Source organism: Balearica regulorum, chromosome 2 (genome assembly GCF_011004875.1).
Source record: "Balearica regulorum gibbericeps isolate bBalReg1 chromosome 2, bBalReg1.pri, whole genome shotgun sequence".
NCBI lineage: Eukaryota > Metazoa > Chordata > Aves > Gruiformes > Gruidae > Balearica > Balearica regulorum.
Window position 1 is genome coordinate 46,256,794 of NC_046185.1, and position 16,694 is coordinate 46,273,487.

At 39.7% G+C, this 16,694-nt stretch overlaps 1 protein-coding gene across 1 annotated transcript in view; it reads left to right on the plus strand.

Moving 5' to 3' along the window:
- Nucleotides 1-164: 164 nt before the first annotated feature.
- The window catches only part of PRKDC (protein kinase, DNA-activated, catalytic subunit), a 91,664-nt gene continuing 75,134 nt past the window's right edge, over nt 165-16,694 (plus strand). The window contains exons 1-18 of the mRNA XM_075744148.1: nt 165-359; nt 959-1,035; nt 1,143-1,235; nt 2,076-2,150; nt 3,311-3,419; nt 4,672-4,784; nt 5,417-5,516; nt 7,118-7,173; nt 7,265-7,295; nt 8,282-8,439; nt 8,645-8,791; nt 10,972-11,136; nt 11,983-12,151; nt 13,181-13,230; nt 14,400-14,537; nt 14,825-14,974; nt 15,435-15,550; nt 16,237-16,396. Of these exons, the coding sequence (XP_075600263.1) occupies nt 218-359; nt 959-1,035; nt 1,143-1,235; nt 2,076-2,150; nt 3,311-3,419; nt 4,672-4,784; nt 5,417-5,516; nt 7,118-7,173; nt 7,265-7,295; nt 8,282-8,439; nt 8,645-8,791; nt 10,972-11,136; nt 11,983-12,151; nt 13,181-13,230; nt 14,400-14,537; nt 14,825-14,974; nt 15,435-15,550; nt 16,237-16,396 (2,049 nt within the window). The 5' untranslated portion in view covers nt 165-217. The remainder of the gene's footprint in view (nt 360-958; nt 1,036-1,142; nt 1,236-2,075; nt 2,151-3,310; nt 3,420-4,671; nt 4,785-5,416; nt 5,517-7,117; nt 7,174-7,264; nt 7,296-8,281; nt 8,440-8,644; nt 8,792-10,971; nt 11,137-11,982; nt 12,152-13,180; nt 13,231-14,399; nt 14,538-14,824; nt 14,975-15,434; nt 15,551-16,236; nt 16,397-16,694) is intronic.

Sequence of the window (16,694 nt, forward strand, 5' to 3'; positions counted from 1 at the left end):
TTAGGCGGCGCGCCGCCCGCGCCGCCCCCCTCTGCTCGGAATGGTCTGGCTGAGGCGTTTCTTCTGCCTCGGGCTGCGCCAGTCCTGAAGCCACGGCGTGTCTCCCCCCTCAGCTGGCTGTGTTGGATCCGGCCGGGGGTGGGCTCTTCGCGCCCCCCCCCCTTCCGCCTCCCCCTCCCCCTCCCTGCCGTTGCCTGCGCAGCCGGACTGGGGCGGCATGGCCGGCGTCCAGGAGTACCTGCACCAGCTGCACCGCTGCCTGCAGCCCGGCGATGCTGCCAGCGCCGCCCTGCACGGCTACAGCCTGCTCCGCAGCCTGGGGGAGACGTGCCTCACCAGCCTGGCGGGCGGCATGCAGGGTGCGCCCTCCGGCCCGGCCTGGTCGCGGGGGGTGGCGGCAGGGGCTGGGGGGGGGCGCAGCGCCTCTGGACGAAGCCTGAGGCGGCCGTTGCCTCGCTGGTGGCTTTAAAACAGCAACTGCTCAGCTTGGGCAGGCTCGTTAGTGTGGGGGGAACGCGCAGCAGGTCGCGGGGCGGCTCTGGTCCTGTCCCGTCCCCCCCGAGTTCTTTCTCAACACGGCACCTGAGGGCTGCTGGCGTGACATAAGAGGCTGATTTAGGGGGAGGGATGGTCTCTTGCCTCAGATAACCACTTCCCTTGGTAAAAAATACTTGGGTGCGTGCCTCCTCTCTGCCGACGTGCCCTCAGGTTAGCTTTCCCGCGGCAGGGGCAGGCCCCCTCGGAGAGGTCCGAGGCACAGGGCCTGGGCCCCAGCCCGCCGGAGGTCAGAAACACCCACGTTAAGCTGTGGGGATTTTTTCTGGTGAGGAGCATCAGCCCCGTGCAGGACGTTAAGGCGTCCTCAGAGGCACAAGGCCCCGGGCTGAGCAGTGTCCAGCCCTGCCTGCTGTGGAAAGGAAACCAACCCCCTGATGGTTTGTTTGCTTCCCCCCCTCAGCGCTGCACCTGTCCCTGGTGTTCTCCCAAGAGCATGGTTTGCTCGTCTTTATTCACAGATCCCTCAGCATCGAGGAGGTGAGTTGGTAAACTTTAATTTCTAAAGAAATGCTGAGATAGTGCTATATGAACAGCATGTTTTATTATACACATTGGAACTAAACTTTTCTTTTTTAACTTTTCAGTTTCGAGATTGCAGGGAAGAAGCACTGAAGTTTCTTTGTGTCTTTATGGAAAAAGTTGGTGACAAAGTTCATCCTTACGCCTGTAATATTAAGGTGGGTAAAGGAAAATTATTTTCTAAAGGTCTTTGCTGAATGGTTGAAACAATTCTGGTGGGTCTTCCACCATAACAGATTCATAACTATCCTTCACCCCTCCCAGTCTGCCTTACCCATCTCTAGTGTTTTTATTAGAGCTGAAATAACTTGATTGACATAAAGTGTAATTCATACAACAGAGAAATGTGGAATTGTTTCTTCACCTACAGACTTAATTTTATTAGCTTCTCTTCATAGAACATAATAGGTATTGGGTTTGAAAGTAAGTTATTGATATTGAAAATAACAGTTACAGATTTTTATTTGCACAGACTAAGTTCATGGTTTAAGTGTAGTATTTTAAATGTTTCTATGGGTGATGGTTGATTTTAAATACTCATTTTAAAAAATGTCTCTCACAAAGTTTTGCAATAAATACAGAAAATGGTGGAAACTACAATACTTCCTAAAACGAGGTTCCTTGAGTCTAGATTGCTGAACAATACTGTTTTGCATAGAAATGCTTGACTGCACCACTGCACTTTCTGATCTCAAATTAGTAGTTACGTATTGTAAGGGATGATAGTACAGAGGCAGAAAATTTGCTAAGTGTGCCTTTTGTTCCAGAAGCTGCACTTTCCTTGCTTGAGCTGGGATTTGTTACAATGTCAGACAGTGCTGCAGTGTTGTCAGCAAAGCCAACTTTCAGGACTGAATATTTTTATTGTTTTAGTCTTTTTTAAAAACCCTAAACTTGTTAGGAATAGATACGTTAAAGAGGCAGACGAATACATTGTTATCTTCGAATTCCCTTCTCTACTTACGAGTATTATAATCTCCATTTTTGTTCCTATCTAGCAAACTTGTATTAGTGTTTATACAAAAGAGAGAGCAGCAAAATGTAAAATCCCAGCTCTGGAACTTCTGATTAAGGTAAAATGTATTTTATAAATCTCTCGTTTCTAGAAAAAGTAGAAAATCTGTTGTATTACTATAGTTGTGCTATATCATGCAGAAAATCTGTAGTCTGCAGTAGCAAGAGAATAGTGATAGTGTAATATTTAAATATTAGTAAGAGATATGTCTTCATAACAGGTTGTCTTTGATAATCCTCCAGTAGGTTGCTTAGGTGTCAGCATGTCATTCCTTCATCTGCTAGAGCAAGACATGATTGTTCGGGGGGGCAGCTGCAGATAATCTCTCTCCCAGTTTATTAGGCCTCTTTAAGGAGAAATTTTGCAGTTCGGTTGTATTCTTACTTTAAAATATTATGTATTAATATATAATAATATATTAGACACAGTATGTGAAAGGTGTGGAGGAAAAGGGATTTTTTTTCAGAAGTCTTACTACTGTGTGACAGTAATTTCATAAGGTGCTTCTTTAGAATGTATTAAACTCTTGTTTTGCAAATGCTTTTGTACCTACTTAGTTTTGTTTATGAGAAACAAAATGCGATCTGAGTTATTATGAATCACTTCTTCTGTGAATTGGTTTGGCTTTATAGCGGCAGGGAGAGAAATACAATATGATAAAGGCTACTGCAGGCTTGCCAAGCCTGTGCTTTTGTGGGTTTGTATATATTTATCTTGAGATATTAGGAAAAATTTCTTCACTGAAAGGGTTATCAAGCCCTGGAACAGGATACCCAGGGAAGCAGTTGAGTCATCATCCCTGGAGGTATTTAAAAGATGTATAGATGTGGCACTTAGGGACATGGTTTAGTGGTGGACTTGGCAAAGTTAGGTTAACAGTTGGACTTAATGATCTTAAAGGTCTTTTCCAACCTAAATGATTCTATGATGCTATGTAAAAAAATATATTGTGTATAATTTTCATGTAGATGATCTATATATAATATTTATAATATAAATTAAAAATTATACATTTTACATTCATATGGGGTGGTAGTTTGTTGTTAAAGTAGATTTCATGCCAATACTCTTTCCTGGATCTCTGTCATTGAATAGCAGACTTAAGCTGAAGTTACACATATGAACTGTGTTTTTATTTAGACCAAGTAGGATTGTGGTAGTGATATTAATGGTTTTCCTAAATTTTCTTTTTTTTTTTTTTTTTTAAATCTATTTTAGTTGCTCCAAAGTTTACGACGTTCCTGTCTGATGGAAGAGATGAAAGTTGGGGAGATATTTAATAAATTTTATGGGGAACTTGCCACAAAAAGTAAAGTTCCTGATACGGGTAGGCTTTAGTTTTTCTGTCAATGTCCTTTGTTTTATTTATATTCAGTTTTTGTCGGATTATACCCTACGGAAATATATAATTGTTATTTCCATGGCGAGTGGGTTTAAAAATGGTAGCTGTCATGTTTTAAAGCTAGTAAAATTTGTTCGAGTCTTCTGGTCACGATCATGCAGTGAGCTGGGCTTCTTAGCAGACCTGTATATATGTATGAGCTAACACGTGGGAGAAATCATATAATTGCATTTAGTGGTGGCAATTCATACTGAATTTAAGCATAGGTCTGGTTTAGGATTCCCGACATAAAAGAGTATTTGTATGTCTAATCTGTTATTATTAGTCCCTGAATACCTACATCCTGAAAGTAATTCCAGCTTGTCATTAACCAGCTTAACTTTGCTAAGGTCTTAGATTTATTTGTTCTCCTCAGGTTTAGTGCTAACCTGGTGTAGCTGAACCCTTGAAGTCACTCTTATACTTGTTTCATAACTGTACACACACATACCCATATAACTTCAAGCCTTAAGAGGAGTCTGGTCCCACCAGTGGGTGCTGTTATCAGAACTGCTGCCCGTCCCTGTCAAAGTTTGTGTAAGCCCCAGCTCAATTGCTAAAGCTCTTTGCAACCTCATTCTAACCCTGGCCAGTTTTGTCCTCAGAGCTGCAGTTTTAGTGTGATAGTTCCTCCGTTGGTTACCTCTAATATGAGGTCCTGTCTTAGCTAATTATGTTATGATGTTAAGCATACTAATATGAGCTCTACTTTGATTGTCTTGGCTAGTTACAGCTGAAATCTTGGCTCGACAGGTCTAGCCCTCACAAAACTTTCTGTGCCTGCATAGAACCCTTTAGTCTGAACTCAAGCTTAGAAACCTCTGCTAGCTGTTGGCCTTAACCCTGATGCTACTTAAAAGTCCCAGCATAACCTCAAGGCCAGTGGCAAACTTGGATTAGTGGTAAATGCTTCCTCAGTTGATATGGCCTTTGTTAATCAGTTTTCTAAGCCACGTTTAAAAAGAATAGATGTGTTTAACTTATTAATGTGAGAGGACAATGCATCTCACATTGTAATGTGTAGATATATATATATGTATGTACATCATAAAGAGCCATCTTTCCCACGTGCTAATCACCAATGAAATTTAAACCAGAGTTGGTTTTCTTATAGTTGCAAGTCACATAGAATTGCAATGGAAATGTCAAAGCAATGATTTCAGTAAGTAATATTTAATAATACTAAATTATTTTCCAGTACTGGAGAAGATTTATGAGCTTTTGGGAGTTTTGGGAGAGGTGCAGCCTAGTGACATGATTAACAACTCAGAAAAACTATTCCGAGCTTATTTGGGAGAGCTTAAAACACAGGTATGATTGGAATTTCTTTTCAGACTCTTGCATTGCTTTGCATTTTTTCCTTTGATGTGTGTAGCACTGTGTGTTGGAATACTATTGTAACTAGTACAGTTTGTAGGGATCTAACTGGACAATCATAAATGCTTCCCTAAGGACCATTAAAGTTTGTGTTCTCTGGTTCTGAGATGTTTTCAAAGTAAAAATTCAAGGCCATCAGTGAAGTGAATTTACTGTGAGAAAAGATGGCACATGGTGATCACTGCAGTAGAACCCAAGAAAAGTTATAGTGCCATGCACTTGTAGTTTCTGATTTGATCTTTACTAGCTGCAAAATCCTTGCCTTTCAAGTAAATTGAACTTTACTTTCCTATATTCCTATAGACTTCAGTTTTGCTATAGTTGGTCTTGGTGGAACATATTTTGTGCTTTTCAAATAATTTGTTGTGCTTTTGGAGCTAAACTCCCTCCCAAATGACATGAAACTTCTGAGGAAATGTTTCTGTGGACTTGTGTTCATAGAGGTGCTGACATAACTGTAAAGTTGGAATATGTTATTTTATCTACACTTTTGGTAACTGGGAACCTGTGGTGTAAATTTATCTTAGCTTGAGGATAATACTATTTTCAATTCCCACTTTTTTTAGATGACATCAGCTACAAGGGCACCCAAGCTACCTGTCGTAGCAGGATGTCTGAGGGGACTGGCTGCACTCATGTACAACTTTACCAAATCCGTGGACGAAGGTATGTTCTTTTTCTATGTGAAAGACAGTTATACATGAGGTAGATGGAGAGCTGGCTGAATGGCAGGACTCGGAGGGTTGTGGTAAGTGGCGCAGAGTCTAGTTGGAGGCCTGTAGCTAGTGGTGTGCCCCAGGGATCAGTACTGGATCTGGTCTTGTTCAATATACTCATCAGTGACCTGGATGAAAGGACAGAGTGTGCCCTCAGTGAGTTTGCTGACCATACAGAACTGGGAGGAGTGGCTGACACGCCAGAAGGCTGCGCTGCCATTCAGCAAGACCTGGACAGGCTACAGAGTTGGGCAGAGAAGAACCAAATGAAATTCAAGAAGGGCAAGTGTAGGGTCGTGCACCTAGGGAGGAATGCTGCTGCACCCCCAAGCACCAGTACAGTTTAGGGGTTGACCTGCTGGGAAGCAGCTCTGCAGAGAAGGACCTGGGAGTCCTGGTGGACAACAGGCTCTCCATGAGCCAGCAGTGTGCCCTCGTGGCCAAGAAGGCCAATGGTATCCTGGGGTGCATTCAGAAGAGCATGGCCAGCAGGTCAAGGGAGGTTATCCTCCCCCTCTACTCTGCCCTGGTGAGGCCACATCTGGAGTTCTGTGTCCAGTTCTGGGCTCCCCAGTTCAAGAAAGACAGGGAACTACTGAAGAGAGTCCAGCGGAGGGCTATGAGGATGATGAGGGGACTGGAGCATCTCTTGTATGAGGAAAGGCTGAGAGAGCTGGGTCTGTTTAGCCTGGAGAAGACTGAGAGGGGATCTCATCAATGCTTATAAATATCTAAAGGGTGGATGTCTAGAGGATGGGCCCAGACTCTTCTCAGTGGTGCCCAGTGACAGGACAAGGGGCAATGGGCACAAACTGGAACACAGGAAGTTCCACCTGAATATGAGGAAAAACTTCTTCACTGTGAGGGTGACCGAGCACTGGCACAGGCTGCCCAGAGAGGTTATGGAGTCTCTGTCTCTGGAGATATTCAAAACCTGCCTGGACATGATCCTGTGCAACCTGCTGCAGGTGATCCTGCTTTAGCAGGGTGGTTGGACTAGATCATTTCCAGAGGTCCCTTCCAACCCCTACCATTCTGTGATACAATTTGATATATTTTAATCATTATACAGCCAGCAAGCAGCACCATTTCTCGCTATGAACTCAGAATTGAAATTTCCCTACTGGTAAATGCTTTATGCAAAAACAAAGTCTGTCCAGCTATGTGGTCCTTGTAGTCTGTCTTTGTGTGGAATGGCTTCATCAGTGTGTTTCTGTACACAAATGTTTGAAGTGCTATTTTCTAACCAGAGATTGGGCAGCTATGAGAGCCACACTGAAGCTGGAATGTGGTTTATACAGAGATTTGTTTCCCTTAGAAGAGTCATATCTGTTAAAACATGGGTACTGAGAAAAATCAATGAATATAGACGTACAATTTTTTTCAAATTTAAGAGTATTTCAGGAAAAAGCATCTCTGCCCCTTAAAATGAGATACATAAGGCTTTCCAATATTGCTTCTTCATACCAAGTTTTGGATAAAAATATCTTTGTCTTCACTCTACCTCTTGTGTGTTGATAGTGAAATGCTCATTATTGGATTGTTTCATAGATCCTCAGACTGCAAAGGAGATTTTTGATTTTGCAATGAAGGCAATCAACCCACAGGTAAATCTGCCCTGTGTTAATTGTTCTGCATAAATGAATTAGCCCTGGTGAAGAATAAATTATGTATGACAAACCTTTTCTGATATTACAGGTTGATCAGAAGCGATATGCAGTACATCTAGGTAAGATTGTAAATTATTTCAATTTGTGCTGAGGTAGATACGGTACATACAATGGTGTCTTCTGTCTGGAGTTGTTTATTCTCTACTGGCTGTCTTCAGATGGCTCTATTCTTCAGTCTTCTAAGATGATTGGGGAGCAAAGCTGGTGTACTTTAAGTTGGAATCTAAAGAGTTAAATGTGCGTTTGGTTAAAGTAGGCAAGGTCTAATCAGCTTATGAACAGCAGCATTACACTCGATGCCTTTTGCCCCTCCAGAGTAGTACAAAACCCTGGTATGAGAAGGGAATCATGGTAGGAGTAGAAATCAGAGGAACATAGCAAATTAGGAGAAAAAGAAGATGGTGGATTGGGTTATAGGAAAAGAAATAGAAAGAGAAGAGGAATTTCACTGGAAGCAGGAGAAGGAAATGGGGAGCAAATGAAGTACATGAAGAAAATCAGAAACTGGCCTGTGAAATGTGAGTGGCTTATGCAGAAATTACCAAAATGCAAGGTTTGGGTACTAGGTCCATGACAACTGTGAAGGCTAAAACCCTCTTTAAAGATAGTCTGCTCCCCCTTCCCCCCTCCAAAAAAAAAATTCTGAATTCTTTATTTGTCTGCATCACAGTTGGTTTGAGGAGGGGACTTGAGCATATGTCCTGACCACAAAAACCAAATCCTTGTGAATTGTGTGATGGAGTATTATTATTTGTAACCAGGAGAGTCCCTTTCTTTTTTACAGTTGGTGTAAATTACTTCAGAACACAACTGTGCTTTTCATAATGGTGTACATTAAAAAAGAAGATTCTGGAGAGTTGTTTCTATGCTTAAGTTCTTAGTGTTTGGATACTGATACTGTAATGGCTAGACGAATACATGTTATACCCTCCAGTCATGGTAGATACACCCATCTAAAGTCCTAATGTGGACTTTTATTGTCTGGTCTTGTTTTGAAAGTGGAATATAGGTCTGGGTTTTAATGAGAATTGTTTTTACATTGCAGCTGGTTTACAGTTGTTCACCTGGCATGCTGCTCAGTTTGGTGCCTTGCTCCTGGACAACTATGTCTCCCTCTTTGAAGCAATGTGTAAATGGTGTGGCCACACAAATCAGGAGCTGAAGAAAGCCAGTCATTCTGCACTGGATTCATTCCTCAAGCAGGTATTGTAACTTCACTGGGACCTCTGAGACTAAAGATAAGTCAAATTTCTTGAAATAGTGGGAATATTTGGTGCTTGGCAGTTCAGTGAATCTGTTTAATAAATAATTATTTGTGTTGAAGTGCTTTGTATTACGACCTAGGTATCTTTTAAGACGACTTTAATTTTTTTTGTGTCTCTCTCATGTTTCTCTATCTGCTTTACAGATTTCTTTAATGGTAGCTAAGGATGCAGAGCTACACAAGAGCAAGTTGCAGTTCTTCATGGAGCAGTTCTATGGAATCATCAGAAGAATGGATTCAAGCAACAAAGAGTTGTCCATTGCCATTCGTGGATATGGGCTTTTTGCAGCAGTATGTGCAGGAAACTTGTTCTGATAAAGAAGCGTACTGAATAGATTTAAAGCTAGAATTCACATACCATTCATTTTACAATTGTATACAGCTTGTTATGTAGGGAAAGCTCCTGTTTCTGGATTAATTGTTGAACTTAATTAGCTACAGTGTAAAATATGCTGTGGTTGAAAATTATTGAAACACATACTGAATTTAGTGGGAGCACTTGCAGCAGTGAGGGTTGTAGTTACTTCGGCTTGTGCACTAGTTCTGAAGTGGAAAAAGAGGAGTTTCGTATACAGCTTTCACAAAACTTAAGGATGTGCTTAATTGCTTAGGTACAGACGATACCTCATTAGCTCTGTCTGCATTTAGATGGTAGAATCTAGGTTAGCTCTGCTCTGGAAGCAGTTCAGATATGTTTTCTGGAGAGCAGGAATCTGTCAGAACAGCCGAAATGTACTGCTGACTGCAGGACACCAGGAGGTCATTTGTGAAACACCTGCAAACAAACAAAACCCCAAAACACCACCAAACTAAAAAACCCCCACCCAAAAAAAACCCCACCCATACTTATGTGGAGGATAGGTATGTTTGTCAGGAAGCACTGTTAAGAACCAGCTTCCAATTTTTGTCAGCAGTCAATTAAAATGGGAGTATAATAAAGTTAAGGTTCTGTAAAGAAAGGGCACTGTTTATGTATCTGCAACCTATGCACTTGATGGTGGTACCCCACCTTCTATATAGCAGAATTCTAGACATTCCTCTTTTTTTTTTTTTTTTCCCCCTCTCTCTAAGCAAAGATTAGGTTAAATAATCTCAAAGATTATTTAGAGAAGGTTAGGAAATGTGATAGAATAGCTGATTACTAGCTGAATCCTTTCCATTTTGCTACCTTTTGAGCAGAGTGCATTTGTTTTGTAGAATTTTCAGTGTGCTTTGTTGAAGCCTCGTCTTCCTCTTCTATGATATGAGCTAGAAAGGAATTGAGTTAAAGGTATTGTTTCCAGAAAAAAATGAAGTATTTCAAATTACTGAATTGAAAGAACCTGGTTAAAAATAATGTGTTGTGGAACACAAGAAGTTAATTAAAATTGCATAGTGTAAATACAGACACAGGATAATGCTACAAATTTTAACAGAAAAAAAGGGATCTTAATGCTCCACTACTTATAAATCTTTAATATGTTAAGACACACTAACGGTTGTTAGCGTGTTTAGTCTAAATCTTGGCCAAGCATCAGATGCTACGTTGGGAGGAAGCAGTCTTACTGCTACTGCAAGTAGTGACCTCAGCCTGAACACAAGTTCTGTGATTGATTCAGTTTCAAGGCAGAATATTTCTTTTACTGTCTAATCACTAAAATGATTTTAAAGTAATACTTCCAGTTCTACAAATGATAAATGGATAGTCTTAATTTTGTCAGCGTGTTTTTAGACAGACTAGATTCAGCCTTTAGCCTAACTCTCATATTCTGTCATTACCTAAATCAGTCCATTCTTTTTCCATGGTCAGTTCCCTACTACAGTTTTTGCTGGTGACCTGGTTCCTGCTTCCCTTTTCACAAAGACTGCTTTTTGACCTAGCTCATGCTAAATACTGTGATTTACAGATCGTTCTATAGAAATCTGTAAGCATTATTATGTACCCTCTGGTACTGTTGGGATGCTTTCCACTTGTTTGTTAGTTTAGGAGTAGTCTTTATCCTCTGTACAGATCCCAGCACAATAAAAGTTCTGACTTTGGGCTGCTGAGTTAAATGTTAAATAGTAGTAGCCTGTGAATTATAATTGCCTAAGCCACATTAGGTAAGCCATTTACTACTTTAATGCAGCTAAGTCAAAATATAAGTGAATATTAGCATCCATCATGCTGTATTTAAGATATTTAAAGGCAAACTCCATGCTTTTCAGACTGGATTTGAAATTGTGTCACTCCAAGTTCAAGTACTTCTATAGTAAATTGTGCTGCATCAGTGAACTATTATTTTAGTTCATTGCAGGTACCAAATTTCTCATACATGTAGCAAGTAGAATACTTAAAGTTAGCTTATTCAGATGTATTGAGTTCCTGGAAAAATTGAAAATAGTATTCTTATTAAGGCTCGGTGAAGACTTGGCTGGGTTTTAGTGCTACAGCATACCTTTGCTTGGCTGTACAAAGTTGCTAAATCAGTATTTTATTTTCTCTCTGTAAGCCCTGTAAAGCTATACATTCTAAGGATGTTGACGACATGTATGTTGGGCTTCTTCAGCGTTGTAAGCAAATGTACCTCACAGAAGCAGAAACAATAGATGACCATCTGTATCAGCTACCAAGTTTCCTCCAGTCCATTGCAAGTGTGATATTCCATATAGATACAGTAAGTGGAGTATTTAAAGTACCAGTCAGTTGGGGTTTTTTATGCAGCTATGAATGTATAAGGAGGCAGTAGCTCCTTATGGTAGAAGGTGTTTCTTTATCTGAAATAGAATGACGTTTAGTTCCATGGGGATGGGATGAATATCAGGAGAATACTTTATTAGATTTTATTTCAATAAAGAAAATGCACAGAATATACCAAATAAAATGCTACACTGCATTGTAATGAAAACCATGATAGCCAAATGTGAATAGGTTTTTATTTATTTTAGGTGAAGATATTTATTTGGACCTAGTCTTACCCTTCTCTTTCTGTGTTTATACCACCCTATTGCTGCTTTTTCTTTTGGTACTGATACTTAGCATGTTCTCTGAGGCAGATACTTTGATTTTCCTGTGATGCTATGCTGTCTGTGTTCTAATGAGGGCTTTCTGGATCCTAGCTAGAGCTGGGAAGTAAGGTTGGGACAGAGAAGAAAGCTTTCATTTACATTCAGTATTCAGATTGTTAAGGATGAACAGATTATATTGCTGTGTTGTTATTGTTTAATTAAATTAGTTCTTTTCTAATAAGCTTAAGACTCGTTCCACCAAAGCACTAATCTATTGAGGAGCTACTTTGCATAATGTGTTCCAGGAAACTTTCTTACTCTGTTTCTTTTGTTTGTTTTTTGGTTTTTAGATCTGAGTCCATTTGCTAAGTCTTTTATTGTTCTCAGAGCAGGTCATGATGTAAAGTCTTGTAACGAACTGTCTGGCTGAAATAATTTAGCATAGTTCTTCACATTGATACTGAGTTAATAATTATGTCTTTGCATGATGGGCGTTCTGTGTTTATTTCTTCTAGATTCCTGAAGTATACACTCCAGTTCTTGAACATCTAGTTGTGCTGCAGATCAATAGCTTTCCACAATACAGTGAAAAAATGCAGTTAGTCTGTTGCAGATCTGTAATAAAGGTATTTCTGGCCCTCTCAGGAAAAGGTCCAGTTTTCTGGAATTTTATTAGCACTGTGGGTGAGTCCGTGATACTAAGTTTGTTGTGGTTTTTTGGTTTGAAATGTTTTCCCCCTAAATTGATGAACTAATTCTAAGGAGATAGGTGGAATAGCTATTTGGGGTCAAAAATTAAGCGTTTCCATCCTCTAATATTAAAGGTTTAGGGTTCTCATTGCATTATTTTAGAATATCCATTGTTAAATCGCTTAAGGAATACATTTAACAACTGGGATGACAAGGGCAAGAGAATATATTTTTGTGATTATCTGTTGTAACATAAGACTTACCGTTCCTACTCTGAAGGATTGTGGGGAGAAAGGGATTTTCCAGAAAAATGTGCAAAAATCTGTTCAATACCTTTTCAGTTACGCCTACAAAATATCACAGAAAGTAGGGTGAATGTCATATCTATTAGGAATGCAATCTTTTTATGCTCTGGAACTTGTACATGGGAAAAATGAAAATTCCAAATATGCAGTTAGTCAGATAGTCCTAGCGAATGTAATAATGAATGTGTCAGCATTGGTGGCTGACAATTCTAGTAGCCTCCAGCATGCTGACATTTCATTATAGTGATTTTCAGAAATTATTTTTTAATGTCTTTCAATTATTTATGGTGTTTTTTTCTCTATTGCTGTGGCATTTTCATTGTTTGCCACATTCTTGATTTGGGCACCCAAACAGCATGGGGGAATGCAGATCCTAAGTCCACATCTGTGAGAGTCATGGGGAGTTGCTGCCTTTTTCAGTATAGGCATTATGGGCAATGCCTTAGTCATCGCTGCATTCAGTCAGGAAAAAGTCAAAGCAGTACTAAAAAAAAGTAGTAAGAAGCAAGTTCAAAATTGTTTCCCTGTGAAATATCCTAAGTTATGGCTCTGGTTTTGGCTGTATTTGTCCTTAAAGAAAAATCTGTGTTCTTTTGCCTCTCCCTCATCCTGACGGAATGTAGAAAACAGAAGACTGATTTGATTGATTGCTAATGTAATGAGTGATATGGATGCTGTGCCTTTTAAAGTCTGTTCACACAAATTTTTTTTGTTTCAGTGCATCAGGGATTAATCAGAATCTTCTCCAAGCCAATCACATTTTCAAAGGTAAAGTAACCATTTAAACATATTTATTTCATCTAGATTCGTAGAGTACACATCCCAATTCTTGAAGATCTAGCCCAGTAAACAGGGAAAGACCCAAAGAAGCAAAAATACCACTGTCCATTTTGAATTGTGACTCAGTTGTTATTAGTCTCTGATTCCTACATCTGCTCAGTGTAATGAGGATGTGCTTCTTGTACTGAATGAAAAAAAAATGACAGGAAATAGATGTTTGCTCAGGTTGTCTATAACAAAATAGGTTATAATTGAGGTGATTCAGCTTTCTTCCAGGTTAACAAATTTTGGGCACTTTAAAAGTTTTACTGAATGTTTTTGTTAAGGGACAATTTTAAAACCTTTTAATTCTGTGCAGCAGGATAACTGTAGAGTTTCTCAACTGACCACTAGAAGTAGAAGAGCTTTAGAGATTTTTGAAAAGAGTTGCTTGTTTTGTGCTCTTTTCAGATTGGTTAAATGAGAAAGCTAAACATTTCATGTTTCTACCTGCAGAAGTCATTTTACATTGTGTTGTAGCTTGGTCAGGTAGTTACATATTCAGTTGTATTGGGTCTAGCTGAGATGGAGTTAATTGTCCCCACAGCAGCCCCCACAGAGCCGTGCTGTGTATCGGTACCAGCCAGGTGTTGGTAACAGCCCGGTGCTGTGGCTGCTGCTGAGCAGTGCTGGCACAGCACCCAGGCTGTCTCTCTCCAACATCCCCCCTCAGCAGCAGGCTGGGCCTGGGCAAGATCTTGGGAGGGGACACAGCCAGGACAGCTGACCCCAGCTGACCAAAGGGATGTTCCATACCATATGGCCATAAAAGCTAAGAGAAAGGAGGAGGAGGAAGGGGAGGCATTCATTATTTATGTTTGACTTCTGGAGCAACCTCTATGCATACTGAAGCCTTGCTTCCTGGGAAGTGGCTGGACATTACTTGCTGATGGGAATTTGAGAGTAAATCTTTTGGTTTTCCTTTGCTTCCATGCACAACCTTTGCTTTTGCTTTATTAAACTGCCTTTGTTTTGACCCATGAGTCTTTTCCATCTTATTTTCTCCCCTCCCTGTCCTGCTGAGGAGGGGAGTGATCGAGCAGCTTGGTGGGCACCTGGTGTCCAGCCAGGGTCAACCCACCTCAGCAGTGTTCCTGAAAAATATTGTGTCCTTTCAGGCTTTTTTTGGAAAAGAAACTTCTGAATCAGAAGAATCCAGTGAAGCTGAAGAGGTTGGGACAGGGAGATGGAAAGTACCAACCTATAAGGACTATCTGTGTCTCTTCAGAAATCTACTGAACTGTGACACGATGAAGGTAAAAGCATAGTTAACATGGAAATACAAAAGGAAACATAATCCAAAGTCTTATTGCTGCTTTTCTAACCCTAGACTTTTTCCAAATGTCGTGCTGTAGAAGAACTGTTTCCTGGTTTTAGGTGGACTTTGTGGCTGATAGATAAAATAAATAGGGATGAATTTAGGCTTCCATAGCTGAGAAACATCTAAAGCAGGATTCTCTGTATCATTCAAATCTTGGTGTGTAAATTCAAGGAATAATTTTTATTGCCGTTTTGAAACGTGAACTTTTTTCCTCCTATAAAGGAATGTGTTTTTGAAGATGAAAACTTTCTTACTGCAAATTCATCACTGCAGTCCCTGAATCGCTTGCTATATGATGAACTTATTAAATCTATTTTGAAGATTATTGAGAAATTGGACCTCACTGTTCAGAAACTGGATGTTAATGAACAGGTGAGACCTGTTGACTTGTCTATTAATTCCTACTGTTGTAAAGGAACCAAGATCATGTTCTTTGTTTTGTTTTCATTATGCTTAGATAGCTGCTTGTAATGTCCTTGAAGTAGCATTCATACTAGACAATATGTTTTTATTTCATATTTCTGAATATTACATTGCAATCTAAGGAGATGGAAACATCGGAATCAGTAGAAGTTCACAGAATCTGTGATTTTAGACTCCCTACTCTGGCATCTAGTAGTTTTCATTTTCTACTTGCTTTCTCCTTAGAAGCAAGCATCCCTTATTATTTCTTTGAATTATTAATGTGTCAATTATTAGTCCTTTGTCTGTGTCAGACTAGCTAGTAGCAGCTAGGAAAAGAAGGAGAGACAGACTGTTTATCTGGAAAAAGGTGTAAATGCTTTCTGTGTTGTCACAGATCCAGTGTTCTTGCTTCAATATTTATTTTCAGGATGAAAATGAACCTGACAGTGCTTTGCTTGGGCCTTCTTCTGACCCTGCTTCAAACCTTCAGCCAACAAAGCCAACAGACTTTATTGCCTTTATAAATCTAGTGGAATTCTGCAGGTATTAATATGTTTTTATGTTTTATGTTTTTATTATGTTTTTGGAAGAAATTTGAAGTGACATTTATTGAAGATGCTCGTTTCTGACTTAGGATGGTATACCGTATTTCAAAATGTACAAGATGATTAGCAGGGAGACTGTCAGAGTGTTTCTGACAGCTGGTCATAGACAAAAACATGCTAGCTCATCAGCTCAGGTTTTTTTAAAGACTACAGGAGACAAGTCATTCACTTTGATTATTTGGGTGTAATTGTCTTTCGGTATATGTTGTAACTTTTAGTATTGTACTGACCATATATTCTAAATACTTCAGAGACCAGAAAGGCAGTCTTCATAATTGGGCATTAAGTGAAAGGTACAGCATTGTTTGCCTGTAGAGGTCCAGTTGATTTCCCTTAGCAATACTGCAGTATTGGTAATGAAATGTGATATGTGAGTATGTGTGTTTGTATAAATTCAATAATAAGATATAATGAGGAAGAAATGGCTTTGCACTGTAAAGCAAAATAAAAATCTTCCTTTGCTTGCCTCAGAAAGTGGCATGTAATTATTCCCTCTTTGGAGCTGCTCTGTTTTAGCAATACTTCTCTTGTACTGACTTGAAAGTTTGAAAAAAAGAGAAACAAATATTTTATTCAGTTTCTTTTTTTTTTTTTTTTCCTTTGTTTTCTCTGCATCTGTTTTAGAGAGATACTTCCAGAGAAGCATGTTGAATACTTTAACCCTTGGGTATATTCCTTTGGTTATGAGCTTATTATATATTCAACGAGACTACCTCTTATTAGTGGGTTCTACAAGCTGCTTTCTGTTACAATGAAAATTGCCAAAAAAATAAAATACTTTGAGGTGAGATCTGTTTTCCCAGTGGAGGGCTAACCTGTTGTACTAATGATGATGCTGTTCTTTATATATAGTCTTTTATGCGCTATGGAAATAGTTCATTGAAACTGTTACCCAGTTGTTTCAAATGTTTGTAGCATCCTCTGTAGTTACAAGCACATAGAAAATCAAAATTTAGACTACAAGCCCAGTTTCTGAAGAGACACCATCCTTGTGTAATGCTTTTCCAAAATCCTAGCTGGTTGAACAGAGGGATGGGAAATACTCTTGCAGTGCAAGCAGTATGGAAGATACCTTGGATATC